The sequence below is a fragment of the Bufo bufo genome, chromosome 3 (genome assembly GCF_905171765.1).
Source record: "Bufo bufo chromosome 3, aBufBuf1.1, whole genome shotgun sequence".
NCBI lineage: Eukaryota > Metazoa > Chordata > Amphibia > Anura > Bufonidae > Bufo > Bufo bufo.
In genome coordinates this window covers 381882868-381904658 of record NC_053391.1, presented here as the reverse complement: position 1 = coordinate 381904658, position 21791 = coordinate 381882868, and the positions used below count along the sequence as shown (strand labels likewise).

At 40.0% G+C, this 21791-nt stretch overlaps 1 protein-coding gene across 1 annotated transcript in view; it reads right to left on the bottom strand.

Moving 5' to 3' along the window:
* The window catches only part of SRRM3 (serine/arginine repetitive matrix 3), a 487174-nt gene that overhangs the window by 29638 nt on the left and 435745 nt on the right, over positions 1-21791 (bottom strand). The window contains exons 11-13 of the mRNA XM_040424724.1: positions 15364-15414; positions 13639-13743; positions 11882-12050 (exon numbers count right to left, since the gene is read on the bottom strand). Coding sequence (XP_040280658.1) covers positions 11882-12050; positions 13639-13743; positions 15364-15414 — 325 coding nt within the window. The remainder of the gene's footprint in view (positions 1-11881; positions 12051-13638; positions 13744-15363; positions 15415-21791) is intronic.

The following is a 21791-nucleotide window of genomic DNA, read 5'->3' as shown; positions in this document are numbered from 1 at the left end:
TTCAGGAAGGAGGAGTCATAGCTTTAAAGGGGTTGTCCAGGATTTTTTTCTTTAACTTGGACCTCAGCCTGGATTATCTGTGGAGAAATCCATACTTACCTCCTCCCCGCAGTTCTGTTCCGGCTCTCTGCCTTTCTTCACTCGTTTTTTCAACTTTCAGAAGGACAGAGTCACCTGCACAGTTACAGCTGATGAATTTCAAGTGGCATATGACATAGCAGTCATGTGCCGCTTGGGGGCATGTTGCCACTGAAGCCAGTCTTTGGTTACAGAGGTGCACTAGGCCTCATCCAGGTAGAAGTTGACAGAAAGGGACCAAAACACCAGTGAAGACAGCCAAAAAGAGCAGCAGGGAGCAGGTGGGTATGGATTTCTCCACAGGTATTTCAGGCTGGGGTGAAAATTGAAAAATAAATCCTGGACAACTTCTTTAATGATAATATTATAGGTAAACTTCTTCAAGTTCTTTATGAAGAAAGCCCCATTACAGTGTGAATATAATCGGTTGCTAGAGGTTCCTGTGTTCCCAGCCCAATATTTCCTGTCCCAATTTTCTGTCATCTTGGTTGCAATGAGGAGATCAATCACAATTTAGAGTACATTTTTAGCACATGTAAGAAGAGTTTGGATTTATTTACAGATGTGCTAAAATAACAATGCTGTTTATATGACAGCATATTACAGTTTTTCATAGAGCCACTATGATTATCTTCCAAAAAATAATGTTGAACAGATATGAATGTTTACAGCTTAAACGAATCATACACATAAGATAGGTGTCAACTCGTTCAACAGACTTCTTATCTCCCCTGAACCTATCCATAAATAAATATACCCTGAGTAGGAAGAGTTATTCTCAATGGGAAAGAGACAGCTTTGTCAGACAGCTATATATGTAAAACTCCTATCAACTGGCAAAATATAGGATTGAACATACTGTAGGATATCCTCATGTTTCCCAAAGTCTGAAATCAAAAGAAAGTTGAGCCTTATTCACATTAACCAAGATTTATCTAGTGTGGATGGGCATTTTTAGTGTTCTATAAAAACTTGCAACTCCTGAGAATGTCTGTCTTATGTGCAGAACTTGTAACATTGAACTGCCATTTAAAATTTTGCTCAGTATTAGACATAGTGAAGTAAGTCAGATAGTTAAACATTTGAAAGAAAACAATTTATAAATAATTGAAAGCAAAACCGTAGAAACAGTTGAATCAAAGTCATGTTAAACATAATTTTAGATTTTTTGGGTGATTTTTTTATTGCCATGTTACTATCTAAATAAAATAAAAAAGCCTTCAGTTTTAGCACTGTCCACAAAGTCTATTAAACTGTTGTGATTTCCTGTTCTATAGAGATTACCTTTAAGCAGTCATACCATTATCATTGCAGGCATGATTACAATGAAAGATATCAACTCTGTATAGCTAAAACTGATTATTAGCCATTTACTTTTGGTTATGATAACAGCTTTTCTACTACTCTTCCCTGAACAATGACCTCTGCACAGATCACAGAACAAGTCTAAAAAACTCTTCCATAGAAGACAATAAACATCTCCACCTGTTGTGTTTATGGTCCATGTGGTCAAAGCATTTATTTAAATGCTGTTAACAATAGTTCAGGCAAGATGGCTTCCCCTACAATCTTGCATAATATGGAAAATAAAAGCGTATCATAAAAAAAAAAAAATTTGCATCACCATCTGGTTTTAATTGACTGAAAAACATTATAGGGGGCACATTGCCTTTAGGAATTTGTCCAAACTAACAGAAAAATATTTTGGCATTTTTATTATTAACTTAACTAAATAAAAAAAATGCATTTAAGAAGTCTTCAAATTCTTTCACATTTTTGACATTTTGTTATGTTGTGGCCTTGTGCTGAAATAAAAAAAAGTTTTCCCCCATCATTCTGCACTAAATACCCCATAATTACTGCATTGATATAAGTATTCAGACCCTTTATTCAGTACTTAGTTGAAGCTTCTTTAGCAGCAATTACAGTCTCCAGTCTTCTTGGGTATGATGCCACAAGGTTTATACAGGTGGATTTGAGGATTTTTTTTGTCTTTCTTCTCTGCAGATCCTATCAAGCTCTGTCACGCTAAGTGGATACCATTGGTGGACAACCATTTTCAGGTCTCTGCAGAGATGTTCAATTAGGTTCCAGTCAGGGCTCTGGCTGGGCCACTCAAGGACATCTATAGAGTTATCCCTAAGCCACTCCTGTGTTGTCTTGGCTGGGTGCTTAGGGTCATTGTCTTGTTGGAAGGTGAACCTTTAGCCCAGTCTAAAATCCAGAATACTCTGGATCAGGTTTTCATTTGGAATATCTCTTTACTTTGCTCCATTCAGCTTTCCCTCAACCCTGACCAGTCTTCCTGGCATGATGTTGCCACTATCAGGCTTCACTGTAGGGATGGTATTGGGCAAATGATGAGCAGTGCCTGGTTTCCTCCCAACATGATGCTTAGTATTAAGGGCAAAAAGTTTAATTTTGGTTTCATCAGACTAGAGAATCATAGTCTGAGAGTCCTTTAGGTGCTTTTTTTCAAAATCCAGAGGGGCTTTCATCCGTCTTTTACTGACGAGAGGCTTCTTTCTGGCCACTCTGCCATAAAGCACAGATTGGTGGAGTGCTGCAGTGATGATTGACCTTCTGGAAGTTTCTTCTATCTGCACAGAGGATCTTTAGAGCTCAGTCAGAATGACCATTGTGTTCTTGGTCACCTCTCTTACCACGGGCCTCCACTCCTGATAACTTAGTTTGGTGGGGAAGCCATCCCTAGGAAGAGTCCTGGTAGTTCTAAACTTCCTCCAGTTAAGAATTATGAGGCCACTGTGGTCCTGGGAACTCTCAGTGCAGCTTTTGTTGTATCCTTCTCCAGATCTGTGCCTACACATAACCATGTCTCTGAGCTCTACAGGCAGTTCTTTCCTCCTCATGGCTTGGTTTGTGTTCTAATATGCACTGTCAGATGTAAGACCATATATAGACAGGGGTGTGTCTTTATAAATCATGTTCAATTAACTTAATTTACCACAGGTGCACTCCAATCAAGGTGTAGAAACATAAAGTCAAAGAACAGGGTCTGAATTCTTTATGAATACTTATGTTCATGCAAAATTTTATGTTTCCTTTTTAATAAATTTGCAAACATTTCTAAAATTCTTTTTTCAGTCTTTTCGTTCTGAGGAATTTTCATGGGAGAAAAATGTTAATTTATTTCTTTTAGCACAAGAGCACAACATTACAAAATGTGACAAAAGTGAAAGGGTCTGAAGACTTTCTGAAATCAGTATTATATACAATTTAGATCTGTCTAATTTTTTGTAGTAATAATAATAATAATAATAATAAAGCTATTTTAGAGAGGTTTATAGGATTCGACTTCTGGAACTCCTGGGAATCCTGAAAATGAAGGGAAAGCAGAACTTGTTTAGTGCTGCATCACTTTTTCAATATTCCCTGCACAGCCAGGTATTGGTCCTTTTTCATTTGAAAGTGAAACTTTGATTATTCCTTCTACGTACAAACATCGAATATAAACCGCCACTATACTGTATTTCTAAATGTGATGGTTTTAACTAGGGTATTTGTTTAGAATTTAATAAAAAATATTTTGGTATGACAATGTGCGGCATAATTTTAATACTTAAATTGAGGATAAGACAGCACTACTCACTGACTTGTAATAGTCATTCCATTTCCGTGGCGGTGCCCGCAGTGATGAGTTCTGGCCTTGAACCCCTTAGTTTCCAGGACATAAAAGGAAACCGCTGCACTCCAATTTCTTCAATATTTTCTTGCGGTTATTCCACCAAAATCACCACAACATTTCGACCTTCTGGTCTTTATCAAGCTCAGTCTTATACAGCATATATCCACATATATATAGTCTTCAAAGTGCTACCATTGGTTCATATTAGCACTCCCTATAACTTTTAGTGCCTCACCCTTTACATAAAAACATCCTATATCCAATACTCAACACCCACATATGCAGTTCAAATATTATATTCTGCTTCTTACCCCATTCACAGGCATAAGGATCCGTCCATTGGGCATACCTCGCATATTTTTCCATCTCATGTTTCTGGCATCTTTACTAACTCAGTGCGCATGTGTTGGCCGGAGGTCACGTAACTATGACGTCATTAATGACGTCCTCTCTCCCTCGTGATCTATGATTTCCTTCTCTCTAACTCTTTCAGGACCTGCAGATCACATGACTAGGTCACATGGCCCCATCGGGGGCGTTATCCTAATGCGCTTCTGCTCTTCTGCTTTCCCCGATCATGTATATGCCGATCACATGATCTGGGGTTTCAGCAAACTTCTTATCGTTGGAACAAGACATAATTTAATCGGACCCTACTTGAGAGACACCAAATCTATTAACATGGTCTATGGCATATGCATTTCATAACTTTATGAAGGCTTCCATTATTCTATATATAGGGGAGACCACACAGGCCTGCAAGAGTAGAATTAATCAACACAGATACACAATCCGTAAATTACTGGCTAAGACACAAGAACAACAGGCAACAACAGAGGAGATTAAATTACCAGTACCAGAACATTTCATGAAATGTAAACACAACATCTCACATTTGAGATTCAGGATCATTAATGGGGTTCCACCACTAAAAAGGAGGAGGGGACAGAGAAAAATTGCTGAAAAAGAAGGAGCTGAGATGGATTTTTGAGCTGGTAACATTAGAACCAAAGGGTTTAAATAGGGAATTTAAAGTAGGCACTCTGTTCTAATTATCAGTGGGATACAATGTTGTAAAATAATGAAGTTAAAGTGCCCGGCATAGCCGTGATGTATATGTCAATATTATGTTGATTTTCTTTAAATATATTTATATCCTATTTCTACCCACAGAACAAATTTGAATGCTCCATGAACAGGCAGTTGGGATCAAGTCCAAAGATTAAAACTGAGCATACCTCGCGTTTAACATCTAGACGAAAGAGGGACGCTAAAATGAAATGATGTACGGCGTGGCAATCTCACAGGTACAGTATACCCCAGGTTTTGTTGGACTATAGACATACGATTTATCCCTAAAAAGACTGTTTAATAGAGACCTTAAAATCATTCATAGATGTATATCTCTATATTTTGCTTTAAAAAAATAAATGAGCTAGGGTGTGATTCAACAACTGGAGTCTAAAATCGGCTCTATGGGTGGCATTATTGACTGCAAGGAGACCTACAACCTAATATAGTATATAATGGAGTTCCCCCCAAAAAAGAAGGGGGATGGGTCACCTAGGCCTTACTGACCACCTAAAGTGTATAATGATCTCTTAATCAGCCTGAATAAAATTAGGTCACGGTTGTTGAAAACCCCATAGGCTGATGACAGAATGATGTCCGTATTAGCTGAGGTAAAGGGGTCTTTTATACTCTGTATGCCAGAGCTGAGGATGATGAAAGTAGAGATGTACACAATGAATGATTGGGGCTTAAAAAGACTCGGCTTTATTGCAGGGTGTAGTATGTATGATCTGTTGTCCAGCCTGGGAGTAATGCAGCACCTGTAGGATATGTCTATGATAGTATAGAATAATGGAAGCCTTCATAAAGTTATGAAATGCATATGCCATAGACCATGTAAATAGATTTGGTGTCTCTCAAGTAGGGTCCGATTAAATTATGTCTTGTTCCAACGATAAGAAGTTTGCTGAAACCCCAGATCATGTGATCGGCATATACATGATCGGGGAAAGCAGAAGAAGAGCAGAAGCGCATTAGGATAACGCCCCCTTTGAGTCAGGTGATGAGGCCATGTGACCTAGTCATGTGATCTGCAGGTCCTGAAAGAGTTAGAGAAAAGGAAATCATAGATCACGAGGGAGAGAGGACGTCATTAATGACGTCATAGTTACGCGACCTCCGGCCAACGCATGCGCACTGAGTTAGTGAAGATGCTGGAAACATGACATGGAAAAATATGCGAGGTATGCCCAATGGACGGATCCTTATGCCTGTGAATGGAGTAAGAAGCAGAATATAATGTTTGAACTGCATATGTGGGTGTTGAGTATTGGATATAGGATGTTTTTATGTAAAGGGTGAGGCACTAAAAGTTATAGGAGGTGCTAATATGAACCAATGGTAGCACTTTGAAGACTATATATATGTGGATATATGCTGTATAAGACTGAGCTTGATAAAGACCAGAAGTTCGAAACGTTGTGGTGATTATGGTGGAATAAACGCAAGAAAATATTGAAGAAATTGGAGTGCAGCGGTTTCCTTTTATGTCCTGATAATTTTAATACTGATACTGTAGGTTATTAATTACAAAATGAACAAAGTTTCTGTGTAATAGTAATCTTCTTTATATTCAAGTTATGCATTTCAGCATTTGGCTAGTGCTTCCCTATGGTCTGAGGAAAGCAATAGCCCAGTGCTGAAATGTGTAGCCTGCAATTTCGAATGGGGTGGAATTGAAAAAAATTATTCTGCCACGGTTTTATGGGTTTTGTTTTTTACTCCATTCCCTGGGTGGTAAAACTGACCTGTGCCCTTCATTATTCAGGTCAGTACAATTACAGCAATACTATATTTATATAGTTTTTCTTGGGATTTAATACTTAAAAAACTAAAAACTTTGGAACTTTTTTTTTCTTTTCAGCGCTATATTCTGACCCCCATAACTTTTTTATAGTCATGTCTACAGAACTGCGTGAGGGTTAATTTTTTGCCAGGTGATCTGTAGTTTTTATTGAAACTATTTTGGAATAGCTATTTAATCAAATTTTTACATTACATTTTTATTCAATGTATTGCGGGCAGGTGAAGCACTGAAAAAATGTCAAATGGGCCATTTTGTTTTTTTCCCATTACGATGTTCACCGTACAGGATAAATACATTTATATTTTAATAGATTAAGCATTTTGGGATGCGGCAATGCCTATGATGTTTATTTCTTATTGTTTTTTTTAATTATGGGGAATTATGATTTCAATGTTTTTTTCTGAGTTTTATTTTTTTTTACATTTTTTGTTACCCTAGGTTACGGTACTATAAGTAACAATTATTAATTATAAGATTGCTTCTCCCTTACATTACAATGAATTGCCATTGCAATTCATTGCAGATTTGCCAAGTAATTATGGAGCCCTGCCAGCTGCAGCGCTCCATAGGAACTGCAGTTGTAAATGCCTTGGTTTATTCAGAGAGACTAGGGCTTTTACATACAACAAACAGCTCCTCAAATCACCACAGCACCTAATGGGTTATAAGTCCGTAATCTGCTTTATCGCTAATCGCAGACATTAGCCTCGTTTGTCTGCTGTTTAAAACAGCAGAAAAACGGCAGATATAGCATCCACTGCAATCGCAATCATGCTCTTGTGCTTTATGTACTGTACCATTCTCAGCCTGTGCTTTATGTACTGTACTCTTCTTTCTGTACTTCATGTACTGTACTGTTATCTGCCTGTGCTTCGTGTACTGTACTGCTTTCAGCCTGTGCTTTATGTACTGTACTCTTCTTTCTGTACTTCATGTACTGTACTGTTATCTGCCTGTGCTTCGTGTACTGTACTGCTTTCAGCCTGTGCTTCATGTACTGTACTGTTCTCTGTCTGCACTTTGTGTACTGTACTGTTCTCAGCCTGTGCTTCATGTACTGTACAGCTTTCAGCCTGTGCTTTATGTACTGTACTGTTCTCTGCCTGTGCTTCAGATACTGTACTGTTGTCAGCCTGTGCTTTATGTACTGTACTCTTCTTTCTGTACTTCATGTACTGTACAGTTCTCTGCCTGTGCTTCGTGTACTGTACTGCTTTCAGCCTGTACTTCATGTACTGTACAGTTCTCTGCCTGTGCTTCGTGTACTGTACTGCTTTCAGCCTGTGCTTCATGTACTGTACTGTTCTCTGTCTGCACTTTGTGTACTGTACTGTTCTCAGCCTGTGCTTCATGTACTGTACAGCTTTCAGCCTGTGCTTTATGTACTGTACTGTTCTCTGCCTGTGCTTCAGATACTGTACTGTTGTCAGCCTGTGCTTCATGTGCTGTACAGCTCTCAGCCTGTGCTTTATGTACTGTACTGCTTTCAGCCTGTGCTTTATGTACTGTACTGTTCTCTGCCTGTGCTTCAGATACTGTACTGTTGTCAGCCTGTGCTTCATGGGCTGTACAGCTCTCAGCCTGTGCTTTATGTACTGTACTGCTTTCAGCCTGTGCTTTATGTACTGTACTGTTCTCTGCCTGTGCTTCAGATGCTGTACTGTTGTCAGCCTGTGCTTTATGTACTGTACTGTTCTCTGCCTGTGCTTCAGATACTGTACTGTTGTCAGCCTGTGCTTCATGGGCTGTACAGCTCTCAGCCTGTGCTTTATGTACTGTACTGTTCTCTGCCTGTGCTTCAGATGCTGTACTGTTGTCAGCCTGTGCTTTATGTACTGTACTGTTCTCTGCCTGTGCTTCAGATACTGTACTGTTGTCAGCCTGTGCTTCATGTGCTGTACAGCTCTCAGCCTGTGATTTATGTACTGTACTGCTTTCAGCCTGTGCTTTATGTACAGTACTGTTCTCTGCCTGTGCTTCAGATACTGTACTGTTGTCAGCCTGTGCTTCATGTGCTGTACAGCTCTCAGCCTGTGCTTTATGTACTGTACTGCTTTCAGCCTGTGCTTTATGTACTGTACTGTTCTCTGCCTGTGCTTCAGATACTGTACTGTTGTCAGCCTGTGCTTCATGTGCTGTACAGTTCTCTGCCTGTGCTTCATGTACTGTACAGTTCTCTGCCTGTGCTTCATGTACTGTACTGTTCTCAGCCTGTTCTTCATGTACTGTACAGCTCTCAGCCTGTGCTTTATGTACTGTACTGCTTTCAGCCTGTGCTTCATGTACTGTACTGTTCTCTGAGTGTGCTACATCTATAGCACTCCTCTCTGCCCGTACAGCATGTCCTATACTACTCTCTACCTGTACTGCAGGTATGTGCATTATTAATATCTATTTGTAATATATGTACTGTTCTGCTTGCTACCTGTACTACCAAGAAAAAACTGAACAGAGCTAGTGGGTAACCTCAATTAAGACTTAACTTTTAATACATCCTTAAAATACCCAAAAAGGAAGCAGAATGTCACCTGCCAGGGTGCAACACACTTGTCACAAATCACTCAGTGGTAAATGAATACAATAATGCTATATTAGAGCCAAGAGAACTAGGAGGGAGCGGAGGGGGGAGAGAAAACTAGGTCTATTCTTTCTAGTAAACCCTCCTCTAGTAGTGCTCCACCTGGGGATCAACTCAAGAAGCTGACCCTAAACAGGGCGATCCCACTGCGTGTCTACTTCCTCCTAGTATATCCCTAGGTGTCCCTATGCCGCGCCATTTGACTGCCCAGCTTCATCGAGGAAGGGAACAAGCGAGGGAACTAACACCTGGCACAATAAAGGATACACTGAGAAAAGCTACATAAAGCAATTAAGCAGGTATATATAGTCCTGCCCAAGCACAAACATATAGATATGCACACGATAGAAAGCAGTATATAGCTATATCCGTGTACCACTCTGCCAGACACGTTTCATTGGCATGAGGCCAACTCATCAGGGGACTTGAATTAATAAAATACAGCAATTAAATAACAAAAAATAAACAATAGATAAAGTGCAAAAAAAAAGTAAAACTCAGCTTAACAATAACGACAAAGGCTCCATCTGGTAAGTCTAATGGAGTACTTTGTCCTCATGGCACCATATGCTGCAGCCACAAGCCCGGCTGGATGACTATATGCTTCAGAGAAAGTAGAGGGCTGTGCCATGAGGACAAAGTACTCTATTAGATTGACCAGATGGAGCCTCTACCATTTTTGCTAAGCTAAGTTTCACTTGTTTTTTGCACTTTATTGTTTATTTTTTTGTTCTTTCATTGCTGTATTTTATTAATTCAAGTCCCCTGATGAGTTGGCCTTATGCCAATGAAACGTGTCTGAGTGGTACTGGGATATAGCTATATACTGCTTGCTATCGTGTGCATATCTATACGTTTGTGCTTGAGCAGGACTATAATGCTTAATTGCTTTATGTAGCTTTTCTCAGTGTATCCTTTACTGTGCCAGGTGTTAGTTCCCTCGCTTGCTCCCTTCCTTGATGAAGCTGGGCAGTCAAATGGCGCAGCATAGGGACACTAGGATATACTAGGAGGAAGTAGACACGCAGTGGGATCGCCCTGTTTAGGGTCAGCTTGTTGATGCCCAGGTGGAGCACTACTAGAGGAGGGTTTACTAGGAGGAATAGACCCAGTTTTCCCTTTCCCGCTCCCTCCTAGTTCTCTTGGCACTAATATAGCATTATTGTATTCATTCCCCACTGAGTGATTTGTGACAAGTGTTTTGCACCCTGGCGGGTGACCGTCTGCTTCCTTTTTGGGTATTTTAATGATGTAATAAAAGTTAAGTCTTAATTGAGGTTACCCACCAGTTCTGTTCAGTTTTTTTCTTGTATTTATAATTGGGAACCCATTTGTAGGTTATTGTTAGTGACCATCTTATTCCCATGGTTATTTAAATAAATACTACTTGTACTACCGCACAATCATTACAGGCACTCTACCTGTACTAGACATACTGAACTAATCTCTGCCAGGATGAACTCATTGTGTACACCAGAGCAGGATTGCTCAATTTAATCATATAAATGCTGAAAACCAACACTGGTTATACTGCTATAACTATTTTTCATGAAACATAAATCGGCATTAAGTACAAATATAGCAGCTCAATAAAAGTCGAAATTGCATTGAAGAGGGACATGGGAAAAATCACTGTTTACCCATGTTAATTTCTGAAGAAGATTTGCATGCTAAAGATATGCACAAAAGGGAATACTCTTGTAATCAATGCCACCATGAAGGTCACCTATTATCATATGTATGAAAACCTTGCTCAGTGGCAAACTGAGTCACACAAAGCATTCCTTTAAAAATGGATTACATTTTCTTTACACTGTCATCCTCATTGTATCTAGGTAGCATTAAAATTTTTCAACAATTTATTACAGAGAGATCTATTTAAAGGGAAGAACTTTCCCATTAAATATTTTTTTATATTTTTAAATATAATTCTTTAAAGTGTAACTGTCATTCTTTTTTATTTTTGTAATGTGTAGGGGCAGTGATACTAACCATTTTTGTAATATACTTGAATTACTGAAATCTCACATTTCTATTAGAAAATAGCTCTAATGTGACCCATTTTGAGCCTTAGTAACGCTCCTCTGTCTTCTGTTTACATAACAGTGGAGACTTGCTAACACTGACTGTTCTGTAATGGTCAGTATCACTGCCTTTATACATTACAAAAATAAAAAAAGAATGACAGTTACACTTTAAATTTAAAGAATAATGACCTTCAGTTTTATTGCACCTACCATAAGTTGAATGGCATAGTACATCCAAATACTGTAGAAATATATATATATTTCTCTTATTTCAAATACCAGAACAGATGGTATATCATTTTCACTCTTTTTTTTCTTACCAGGTTTATGCAGATGATTAGACTAGAATTTTTGCACAAATACTACCAAATCTTCAGACATTCAATAGTCTGTTCCAACTGACAGCTAAAGTGCTTTTTTTTTTAAATGTTCAAAGGTAAAGTAGCCGGTAAACTGACTGAGAATGAGAGTTTGGCAGCTTCATATGTATGAAAGTTAGATCTTTTAAATATGAATGATATGTAAAATATTAAAGTCTCAGTGCAGGACCAGGGGACTAGTACATCACTTACTGATTGAGAAGGTAAATATGGACAATAATAATGCAGAGTCTAGAGTAAGAACATACACAGTGGATACTTAATGTAGATGGAAAATCACAAAAGTGTACATACATCCAAATGTTTCTCTACAATAACGCCATGGCCTTGATTGTGGTGACCATTGTGACTGCCACTCTTGTGCCCATTCTGGTGAGGTGTGGCAGACCGACTGTGAGCAGTGCAAGAAGAGGAGAGACTGCGGCTGGATCTGTGGTCATCCTGCCTATGCTTGGGGCTTTGTCTGTAAGAAAATAGAAAGGGTATTTGACTTACGGTAATTTAATTCAGCAACCAAACAGAGGTGTCTTGCAACAGCTTAAAGGGGTTGCGTAGGCTGTATATACTGATGATCTATCCCCAGGATAGGTCATCAATATCTGATCAGCGAGATGTGAAATCCGGCACCCCCATCAATCAGCTGTTTGAAAAGGAATTGGCACTCCATGCAAGTACCGCTTCCACTTCATTACACTAACCGTTGTCTCAGAAGTCTCGGTGGTGCAGTGTAATTACAAGTAATCTCTACATTCAAGTGTAATTCCACCACGCCGCCAGGATCCGCAGTGTAATAAGGAGGAAGTAACACTTGCATGAAGCACCGTCTCCTCTTCAAACAGCTGATCAGCAAGGTTGCAGGTTGTCGACCTCCGCAGATCAGATATTGGATGGCCTATCAATAGGTGCATGAAGCACTGTCTCCCATTCAAAAAGCTGATCAGTGGGGTTGCCGGGTGTCGGACCCTCTTTGATCAGGTATTGATGGCCTATCAATAGGTCAATGTTGCCATATAAGTGTTTTTATGGGATGAGTTGTATTTCTAAATGTCTTGGAGCACATGTATTGTAACTTTGTTCTGGGGAGTGGATGGGGATGGAAAAGAAAAACAGCAACTCCAACACTGTTTGTCTGGGTTTTGCTTTTACAGCATCCACCATGCGGGATAAATTACCTGCTGACTTTATTCTCTGGTTCAATACAATTATGGCAACATCAAATTTATATAGTGTTCAGCGGCATACTTTCCATGTGATGGCTACAGCACCGCTCATGAAAGGTGGGCCAGGAACTGAGCTGATTTCACTGCTTATCGATACAGTCAAATACATTTTCTGCAGCCACCACTAGGGGGAGCTCACTGCATAGTTATTTATACAGCTCTTATGGAGTTCTATTTTCACTGAATAAATTCATATGTACTAAGCTCCTCCTAGTGGTGGCTGCAGACATTCATCACTTCATCATTTACAATGGGATATAGAGCTCGCTAGTGGAGATTAATCAATGTATTTATGGCAGTTTTATCACATAAATAAATTGAATTTGGGATAAACACAAAAAAGCAGCTGTGTCCAAATTATAGCTTAAAGTGAAAAAAAAAAAGGAAAAAAAAAAGCCAACAAACTTTTGAGTTAGTGGCGTTTTTTTCCCCAAAACACAGCATGGCCAAAAAAAAGTCAAAACAATGCGAAGTTCAACTATGCCCCATAAACAGACATTAAATGGGGGTATGGCCCATTGTAAATGTTGCTATGGCGTCCTATGATTTCTGTGTACGCCCTGAGTTTTTTTTTTTATCTTTTACTTCTTTTGCAAATTTTTGAACAAACACTTAAAAAAAAATTGTTTTCTGTTGCCTTATTCTTTTCTGTCCAAAGCATATTGATTGAGAGTGGAAAGTGCATACATGCTTACTTGACTGCATGCATGCTTATACATCTTTGTGTGAACTCTCACCTTGTCAAAATCCTGCCTATGTCCCTATATTATACTGACAACTTCTCTTGAGAATCAAAATTACTGTACATAAAAAGAAAATAAGTCAAATTACCTGCATGGTGACTTGGAGGTGCTATAGTCAGAGGAAGGGGAAGCACTGTGAGAACTGCAACTGCTGTGTCTGTGGGTTCTCCGAACAGGTGATCCACTATGTGATCTGCCAAAAACAATTTAACAAGGAAAATAATTATAGATGGGATTTTAAAACACAGAATCCATACCCTTGATAAGATAAAAGCCAATAGGAAAGTTTATTGCATGTTTAGTAGTGATACTGCACTAAGGAACAAAGCGGAGCTGATATGACCCAATCTGCCCAGCTGATATATTTTTTTTAATACAAAGCTGCAAAGACAAAAAATTCATACTTGCCTTACTGATTCTCTGCCACACTCACTACAATGTTCCCGGGATTCCCTACCAGTCTTTGCTTCCTGGTCACTTTTGGCAAACAGAATAATGACTGAGGTGGATCATTGCTGCCAGTCACTGGCTGCCAGTCATTTCCTACGTGTAGGGAGGAAATAAGAGGCAGAAACTGGCAGGGGACCTGGGAATTGGTAGAACAGGAGCGGCGGTTGATCACTAAGGTGAGTATGAGTCGTTGGTTTCCTTTAATCTATTTGGAGCTAATGTATAGCCCATTGAATATACATTTCTGTGGTCTCTGTATAAAATGAATTAGTATATATATATATTATATGTTTTTTCAAATGGTATTATGTACCATCACAGATGAGGATCTCTCACTCCTCTAATTTCAAATTACTAAATCGGATGTATAACAAAGGGCCTTGTTTCAAATCCTTTGATCTACAAACTCATCATAACTGGACTCAGTTTACAAGTCCATCAGCTCTCAATGACAGTACTGAGTCCTAGCAGGATTCTAGTGGGACATTGAGACACAGTGAGCGTGACCATATCCCCATTTTGGGGGACCGCTTTGGAAAGAGGGAAGTTCCCTGATATGTCATTACCGTGTAGTCACCTTTACTCTACCTCCCCCTCCCAATACAATCTTGTGTAGAGTCCTAATTTAAAGGGACACTTCCAAAAATAATCATATATTACTAGCCTATATATATGAATATTCTATATACATTTGCTTTATAAAAAGGTGGGAATGTTGGCTCTTTAAGTTCCTATTTTTTGGGACTTTCGCCACAACAAACAGTCTCATTTAACTTTTTCAGTTAGACAATCAATTCGACCAATGACTCAATTAGAGCATTACACATTACACTAATCAATGGAATACTCTTCTTTGGGAATCTTTATTTAGGTCTATCAAGAGAATAAGGGCTCTTTCACACGAGTGGATGCCATGCGTGGAATCCACTGCGAGAAAGACAGCCAAGTCCAGCTCTGGACAGCAGAGACACGGAGCATTAACATGATTGATAATGCTCTCTGTGACATTTTTACTACAAAATCACGGTGACAACTTTATCTCACTGTGATTTTGTAGTAATAAGGTCACAGAGAGGCACGAAGAATTATCAATCATGTTAATGCTCCGTGTCTCTTCTGTCCGGAGCGGGGCTTGGGTCTCTTTCACGCAGCGGATTCCACGCACTGCATCCGCTCGTGTGAAAGAGCCCTAATAGCGCCGTCATACTGTTATATCTACTCTTACTGTTATCTTGAGAATTACCCACTGAGTTTTACAAAAATATCAATTTCTGATGGAAGCGTCTCTTTTAAAAAAAATTATCAAACGCAAATTCAGGGTTAACATGATTTTTCACATGTGAAATAAAAGAAATATTCATACCTTTTTCTGTCTTTAGATTTATCTTTTCTTTTGTTCTTAAGGCTTCTAGATCTATAGGAATTTGAAGAATTGAAAATAAGATATTTTAGTAAGAAATGGGTAATAAATGCATGAAAACTAATGCTGCCAAAGTGATAAATGTCTGGTGCATTTGCAAGATGAGAAGAAGCATGCCTAATCGATTTAAAGGGAGCCTGTCATCGCCTTTATGCTATCCTCACTGAGGGCAGCACAAAGTAGTGACAGAAATGCTGATTTTAGTGGTGTGTCATTCATGAGCTAAAAACAAAGTGGTTGCTGAGAACCAGCATCATAATCCATAATTGCAGCCAAGGCATGGAAAAAAGTCATGGTTATTCATATTCTCCTGCTTTCCCCACCCACAGTGTTCTTCTGTGGGAGGGATAAAAGGAGCTCATGAATAACCGTGACTCTTCTCAGGCAGCCGTGACTCTTTTCCACACCAGGGCTGAAATGATTACAATGCTTGCTCTCGGTAACCACTTAGTGTACTTTCAGCTCATGAATGACACACTGATGAAATCGGCTTGTCTGTCACTACTTTATGTTGTCTTCAGGGAGGGCAGCAGAAATTTGATGACAGGTTGTATTAAGATTAATTAACATGCACCAGACGTTTATCAGCTTGGCAACATTAGTTTATGCCCTTTAAACTAAAATTATCAAAAGATATTTAAGAAAAGAAAAGAAGAGCTGTCTGAATATGGTTGAAGATCTTCCAACTACCTAACAGGCACAACAGAATGTTTAATTTAAATAGACTATGGGTTTCTGGGTCGAATTGATCCTTTTATCAGATTACGCCCTTCCATCCAACCTGATGAAGTAATCAATCTGACCAAGACAAGATTTGTGCCTAGGCACAACCAGAATAGGCAAGCATTCTTTTGGCACATGACCTCTGCTTTGTATTTACATATCTCTTTACTTTTAACGCCCTATATTGCGCCTATGGTCTCTTTCACTTTCTAGTTGTCCTCATGATTATTACATTTATTAACACCTTGATTATTGGCAGTATCAGATATATACCTCGTGAGCCTATAGACATGCAATGACTGAGGTCTGTGGGCCTCCCCTCAAAACACGGCCACGTAAAAGACCATGAGTTTAATCTGAATTCCTGGAAAATGTACTCAACAATTAAAGACACCAGGTAATTTCTAGAAAACTAGGGAGAAAACTGTCAAGGGAGCTGCATTGTGGATGTCGCTATTATGGGGGAACTGTGCAGGGGCAGACATGGCATTTCCGGGGCCCTAAGCAAAGTTGTCTGGAGCCCCTAATTAAAGACATTTTTTTGTATAGCAAAATACTACAATCCTTGCTGCCTCCAAGAGTTTGCTATCAGCCAGACTCATATGCGTTATTATGCCATCATCACTTTATTTTCTGAATACCATCACTCTGCCCCTAATCTGCTTTCACTTTGCCCCCAAATGTCATACCCCATTTGCCACCATTCTGCCCCTCTGAATGCCACCACTCTGCTCTCCAGTGTGCCATCACTGTGCCCCAAATGCCACTTACCCCCTAATGTGCCCTAAATGCTACTCTCCCCAGTGTATCTCCACTCTACCCACTCTTGCTCCACACCTCATGTACTGTGTGTGATGATGCAAGTGAATAGCCAGTCACAGAGTGGGATAGTACTCCAGTGACTGAGTGTGAGAGCCTCAGTCAATGCTGTAGCTGCAGTGCAAGCTCAGACAGTACAAGGCCACACTACAGAAAGGTGGACTCCCAGGTGCCCATCCAGACCTTGCGTCAGACAGAAGACTGGGAGCTGGGAAGTTGGATTGCCCGGGCACCCTCATATAAAGTCACACGCTGCACCGTTGCATCGAATAGGTGCAGATAGTTAAAGGGAAGACTGATTCCTGGCTAGCTGTCCATGCAATTCCATGGTTTGTAAAGACTGTCACAGTCACAGGGCACTGTGGCTGTTACTGTAATGGGGACACTAGCTGCAATTGTTATGGAGGCGCTGTGACTGTCACAGTTATGGACACACTGTGCCTGCTGTCATTGTTATGGGTGCATTGTGGATTATAATACAGCGGTATTTATGGAGGTGTATATTTTTGCATGATTGCCTTGGGCTCCAAAGGAGCTTGAACTGTCTGTGAATTATTTAATTTAGCATATATGAGCAGTGCTTTATCACACCCGCAGACTGTGTGTCACATGTGTACACACTGCATTTCACAAGCTTTATACACTGAATTGGCAATAGAGACAAAGAACACAATACCATATATCATGGAATCACAATAAAGAAACTTGGTTCTGGAGTCTGAAACTAGACTAACCATTTCTGGTAAGAAACATTTCTATACAATGCCAAAATTACAATTGATTCTCAAATCAACTTATTATGGAGAGGAAGACTGAGGGTACATTAGCCTAATAGCCTTTAAATTATCTGCTGAATTCATGCTGAGATTCTGTGCAAAATGAGAAAAACACATATTCTTACATGTGAATAGAAATAGTTACCTTCACAATACAATGACTGCACAATGTCCGATCTAACATTTTCAGGTACGCATAAGAAGCTAAATTATTGTAATAAATATATATTTTCACTTTTTTGCATAGATGGAATTTGAGTAAATTTATGCATGAGCAGCATGAGAACAATTTATCATCTACATATAATGAGAACGCTAATGCCTATGCTGGTGCCAAAAGTAAATTATATGCTAAAGGCATGTGGGGAAAGTTTAATTTCCATGTTGGAGCTTTGGGGGAGTTATCAAAACCAGCAATTTCTGCATCAGTTTTGATATCCCCTGCGCTGCCGGCGCACACCTCGTCATAAATTAGGCACATCCTCTGACAGTCCATGTGCCTAAACAGAAATCTACGGCAGCTCTGAGTAACCGTAGATTTCTGGCTTTATTTGCACCAGAAAACAGGCATTAAGATTCCCTCCCCATCCTTTCTCTTTAAGCAACTTTTGATAGTGGCTCGCCTTCTGATACCCAAATATTGGCTACAGACTAGCATTCCCTCGGTGGAGCAGTGGAGGCTCAAGGTCGATCAAATGTACCGTTTTCAGGAACTTGCCTCTTGGGAATCTAGAACACATCCGGCATTTTTAAGACGGTGGGCTCCTTGGACAAAATACAGGTTTCTTTAGACCTAAATTATTCAGCTTCACCTCATAGATACTCTTGGCCCTGCCTTGGTAGCTCCACTGCTAAACAGAGGGAAGACTTATTGGTGTTGCCTCCAGATGAAAGTTGGGGGGGAAACTCTGTCCGACTTCTAACATCCCGCGTATTTTATGTGGTGTGGTGGCTCTCGAACAGAAAGATTCCTGGCAAGGAATTCCTCTCTACTTGATCACTCTTCAAATTAGGAAATATATTGTCTTTTAGGATTATGACTGCCTGTATCCTTGCATCTATAATATGTACACTTGTGTTTCATATACCTGAAATTAGCTGCTTCTATCTACCAATATTCTTACACATTGTTGTATCCTTATGACTATGTATCTGGTACCGATTTACACCACTGTTGGTGTTCTGTTCACTCTGTCTATTTTCTGATATTGAAAATAAAATATTTTAAAATAAAAAAAAAATAAAAAAATATATATACTTTTTAAAAATGTTTTGTGCAGTTTTCCACAAAAAAAACAAACAAATAAATTATAAGGTAAGGCCCTACCTGTCAGGTGAAAAAAAAAAAAAAAAAAAGAAGATAAATCTGCTGCTGCAGCTGGCCATACCCCTTCCCGCCCATGCTGCACCCCTTTTTGGAAAAGTTGCGAGGGCAGCATGAAAAGGTATTTGCGACTTTTTAACTTCACTTTTATGTTCAGGAAAGTTTTTGACTCATGCAATCCAATAACACGCAAGTATCCCTATTTTTGAGGGACAACCCTTGTTTTTAATGTATTACTGCTGGATTATTTAGAAAGACATTGGATTTCTTTTAATGTGCAGAAATAATTTAAGGGGTTCCCAGAGATATATAAATATAACTAAAATAAAAATGCACTAAAAGCTGTAAAATTACAATTATAAAGTTGGTTGAATTTTGGTCCTCCACACAAATTTGTGGGTTACAGTCCTAGGAGAATAAAGTCTGCGTTTGAGTTTAGTGCAGTAGCAGTTTTGCTGCTGTAAACATGAGCTTTTCTTACTGTTTCTAGAATTTTATTATGGACAAGACATACATGAAATCCCACAATGAGTGGCATAAAAAAACATAAAAAATAGTAATTAAAGGGGTTGTCCGGGATTGGTGCACTGTAGTCACCTTATTTGTACATACATGCCTGCATTACCTTTATTTTCCTTTTCTGATACCCCGTTTTCTAGTCTCTAACTTGTAGAGAAACTGCACTACCGACTCAGAATTTGGTGACGTACCAGGCCCCTTTGTGGAGAGCGAAGCCTCTTCTTCCGCTTTGCAAGGAGCCCGGTGACGTCACCGGCACCCACGGACATTATTCAGAGCGCAGGGAGGGCGGGTAGTAGGCGGAAACAGGCTGCGCTAGGTAACGCTCCTCTGGTCCGGTGATGTCACCGGAAAACAAGAATATTATGCAGAGCGCAGGGAGGGAGGTTTGTAGGAGGTAACATCAGGGATATGTAATGCCCCTCTGGTCCGGTGACGTCACCGGCACACAATAATATTAGGCGGAGCGCAGGGAGGGAGGATTGTATGAGGTAACATCAGCGATATGTAATGCCCCTCTGATCCGGTGACGTCACTGGGAATTGCGCAGCCTTATCTATAAAGATAGAGAGGAGAGATATGTGGGCAGGAGGGGGAATATCAATGAGAGGGGAAGATGCACGAAGGAGTAGAGACTGATCTGACTGACAGCTCAGACGCCGCGATGCTGCGCTGCCTTGTGGAACCCACAAGGCAGTGTGACAGGAAGTTAGCGCAGATATACACAAACATGTCAATATTCAGTGGGGGACCGTAGGAGCACTGGAGAAGTGCTAAAAATACAGGAACACAAAAGGGAGACCTTGACTCAGCTAGACATGGTAAGATATCATGTTTTAAAAAATCTATTTGATCCTGGACAACCCCTTTAAAAATATCTTTAACAAACAATACAATAGGAAGTCTAAAATAAGTACAGTACAATGCAATAAAAAAAAAATCTAGGAATGCTAGGGTATTATGTGATTGCTGCAATTGTTGTTCACAGAGGCAGCCAACTGTGTAAAGAATATGATCATTATATATGACTAGTGCAGTTATTCTTTATTCACACAGCCGTGTCAGTATGTTGGTCTGCAAAATATGGATACCGTCCATGTGCATGCTGCATTTTTCTCACTCCTGTCAATATACAATGACTATGTCTGCAATATGGACCAGAATACAATAATAGGCCACTTTTCTAAAACATTGTCAAATTGCGTACTATGATTCCATGTGCCTGATTCATTATAATTTTGGTTCATGTAGATTATTGTGACCAACAGTATCTGGGTGTTCTTTCCTAAGTAAAGCTTTTCTCTGTACATGTAACTTTATGGTTGCCAATATGTTTGGGATATTTAACCGCCTCTGGACCGCCTAACGCAGGATCGCGTTCCGGAGGCGGCAGCCCTGCGCAGAGTCACGCATCTACGCATCATCTCGCGAGACGCGAGATTTCCTGTGAACGCGCGCGCCTATGTTCACAGGATCGGAAGGTAAGCGAGTGGATCTCCAGCCTGCCAGCGGCGATCGTTCGCTGGCAGGCTGGAGATGTGATTTTTTTAACCCCTAACAGGTATATTAGACGCTGTTTTGATAACAGCGTCTAATATACCTGCTACCTGGTCCTCTGGTGGTCCCTTTTGTTTGGATCGACCACCAGAGGACACAGGTAGCTCAGTAAAGTAGCACCAAACACCACTACACTACACTACACCCCCCTGTCACTTATTAACCCCTTATGAACCCCTGATCACCCCATATAAACTCCCTGATCACCCCCCTGTCATTGATCACCCCCCTGTCATTGATCACCCCCCTGTAAGGCTCCATTCAGATGTCCGTATGATTTTTACGGATCCACTGATACATGGATCGGATCCGCAAAACGCATACGGACGTCTGAATGTTGCCTTACAGGGGCGTGATCAATGACGGGGGTGATCACCCCATATAGACTCCCTGATCACCCCCCTGTAATTGATCACCCCCCTGTCATTGATCAACCCCCTGTCATTGATCAACCCCCTGTAAGGCTGCATTCAGATGTCCGCATGATTTTTACAGATCCACAGATACATGGATCGGATCCGCAAAACACATACAGTCGTCTGAATGGAGCCTTACAGGGGGTGATCACCCCATATAGACTCCCTGATCACCCCGCTGTCATTGATCACCCCCCTGTAAGGCTGCATTCAGATGTCCGTATGATTTTTACGGAT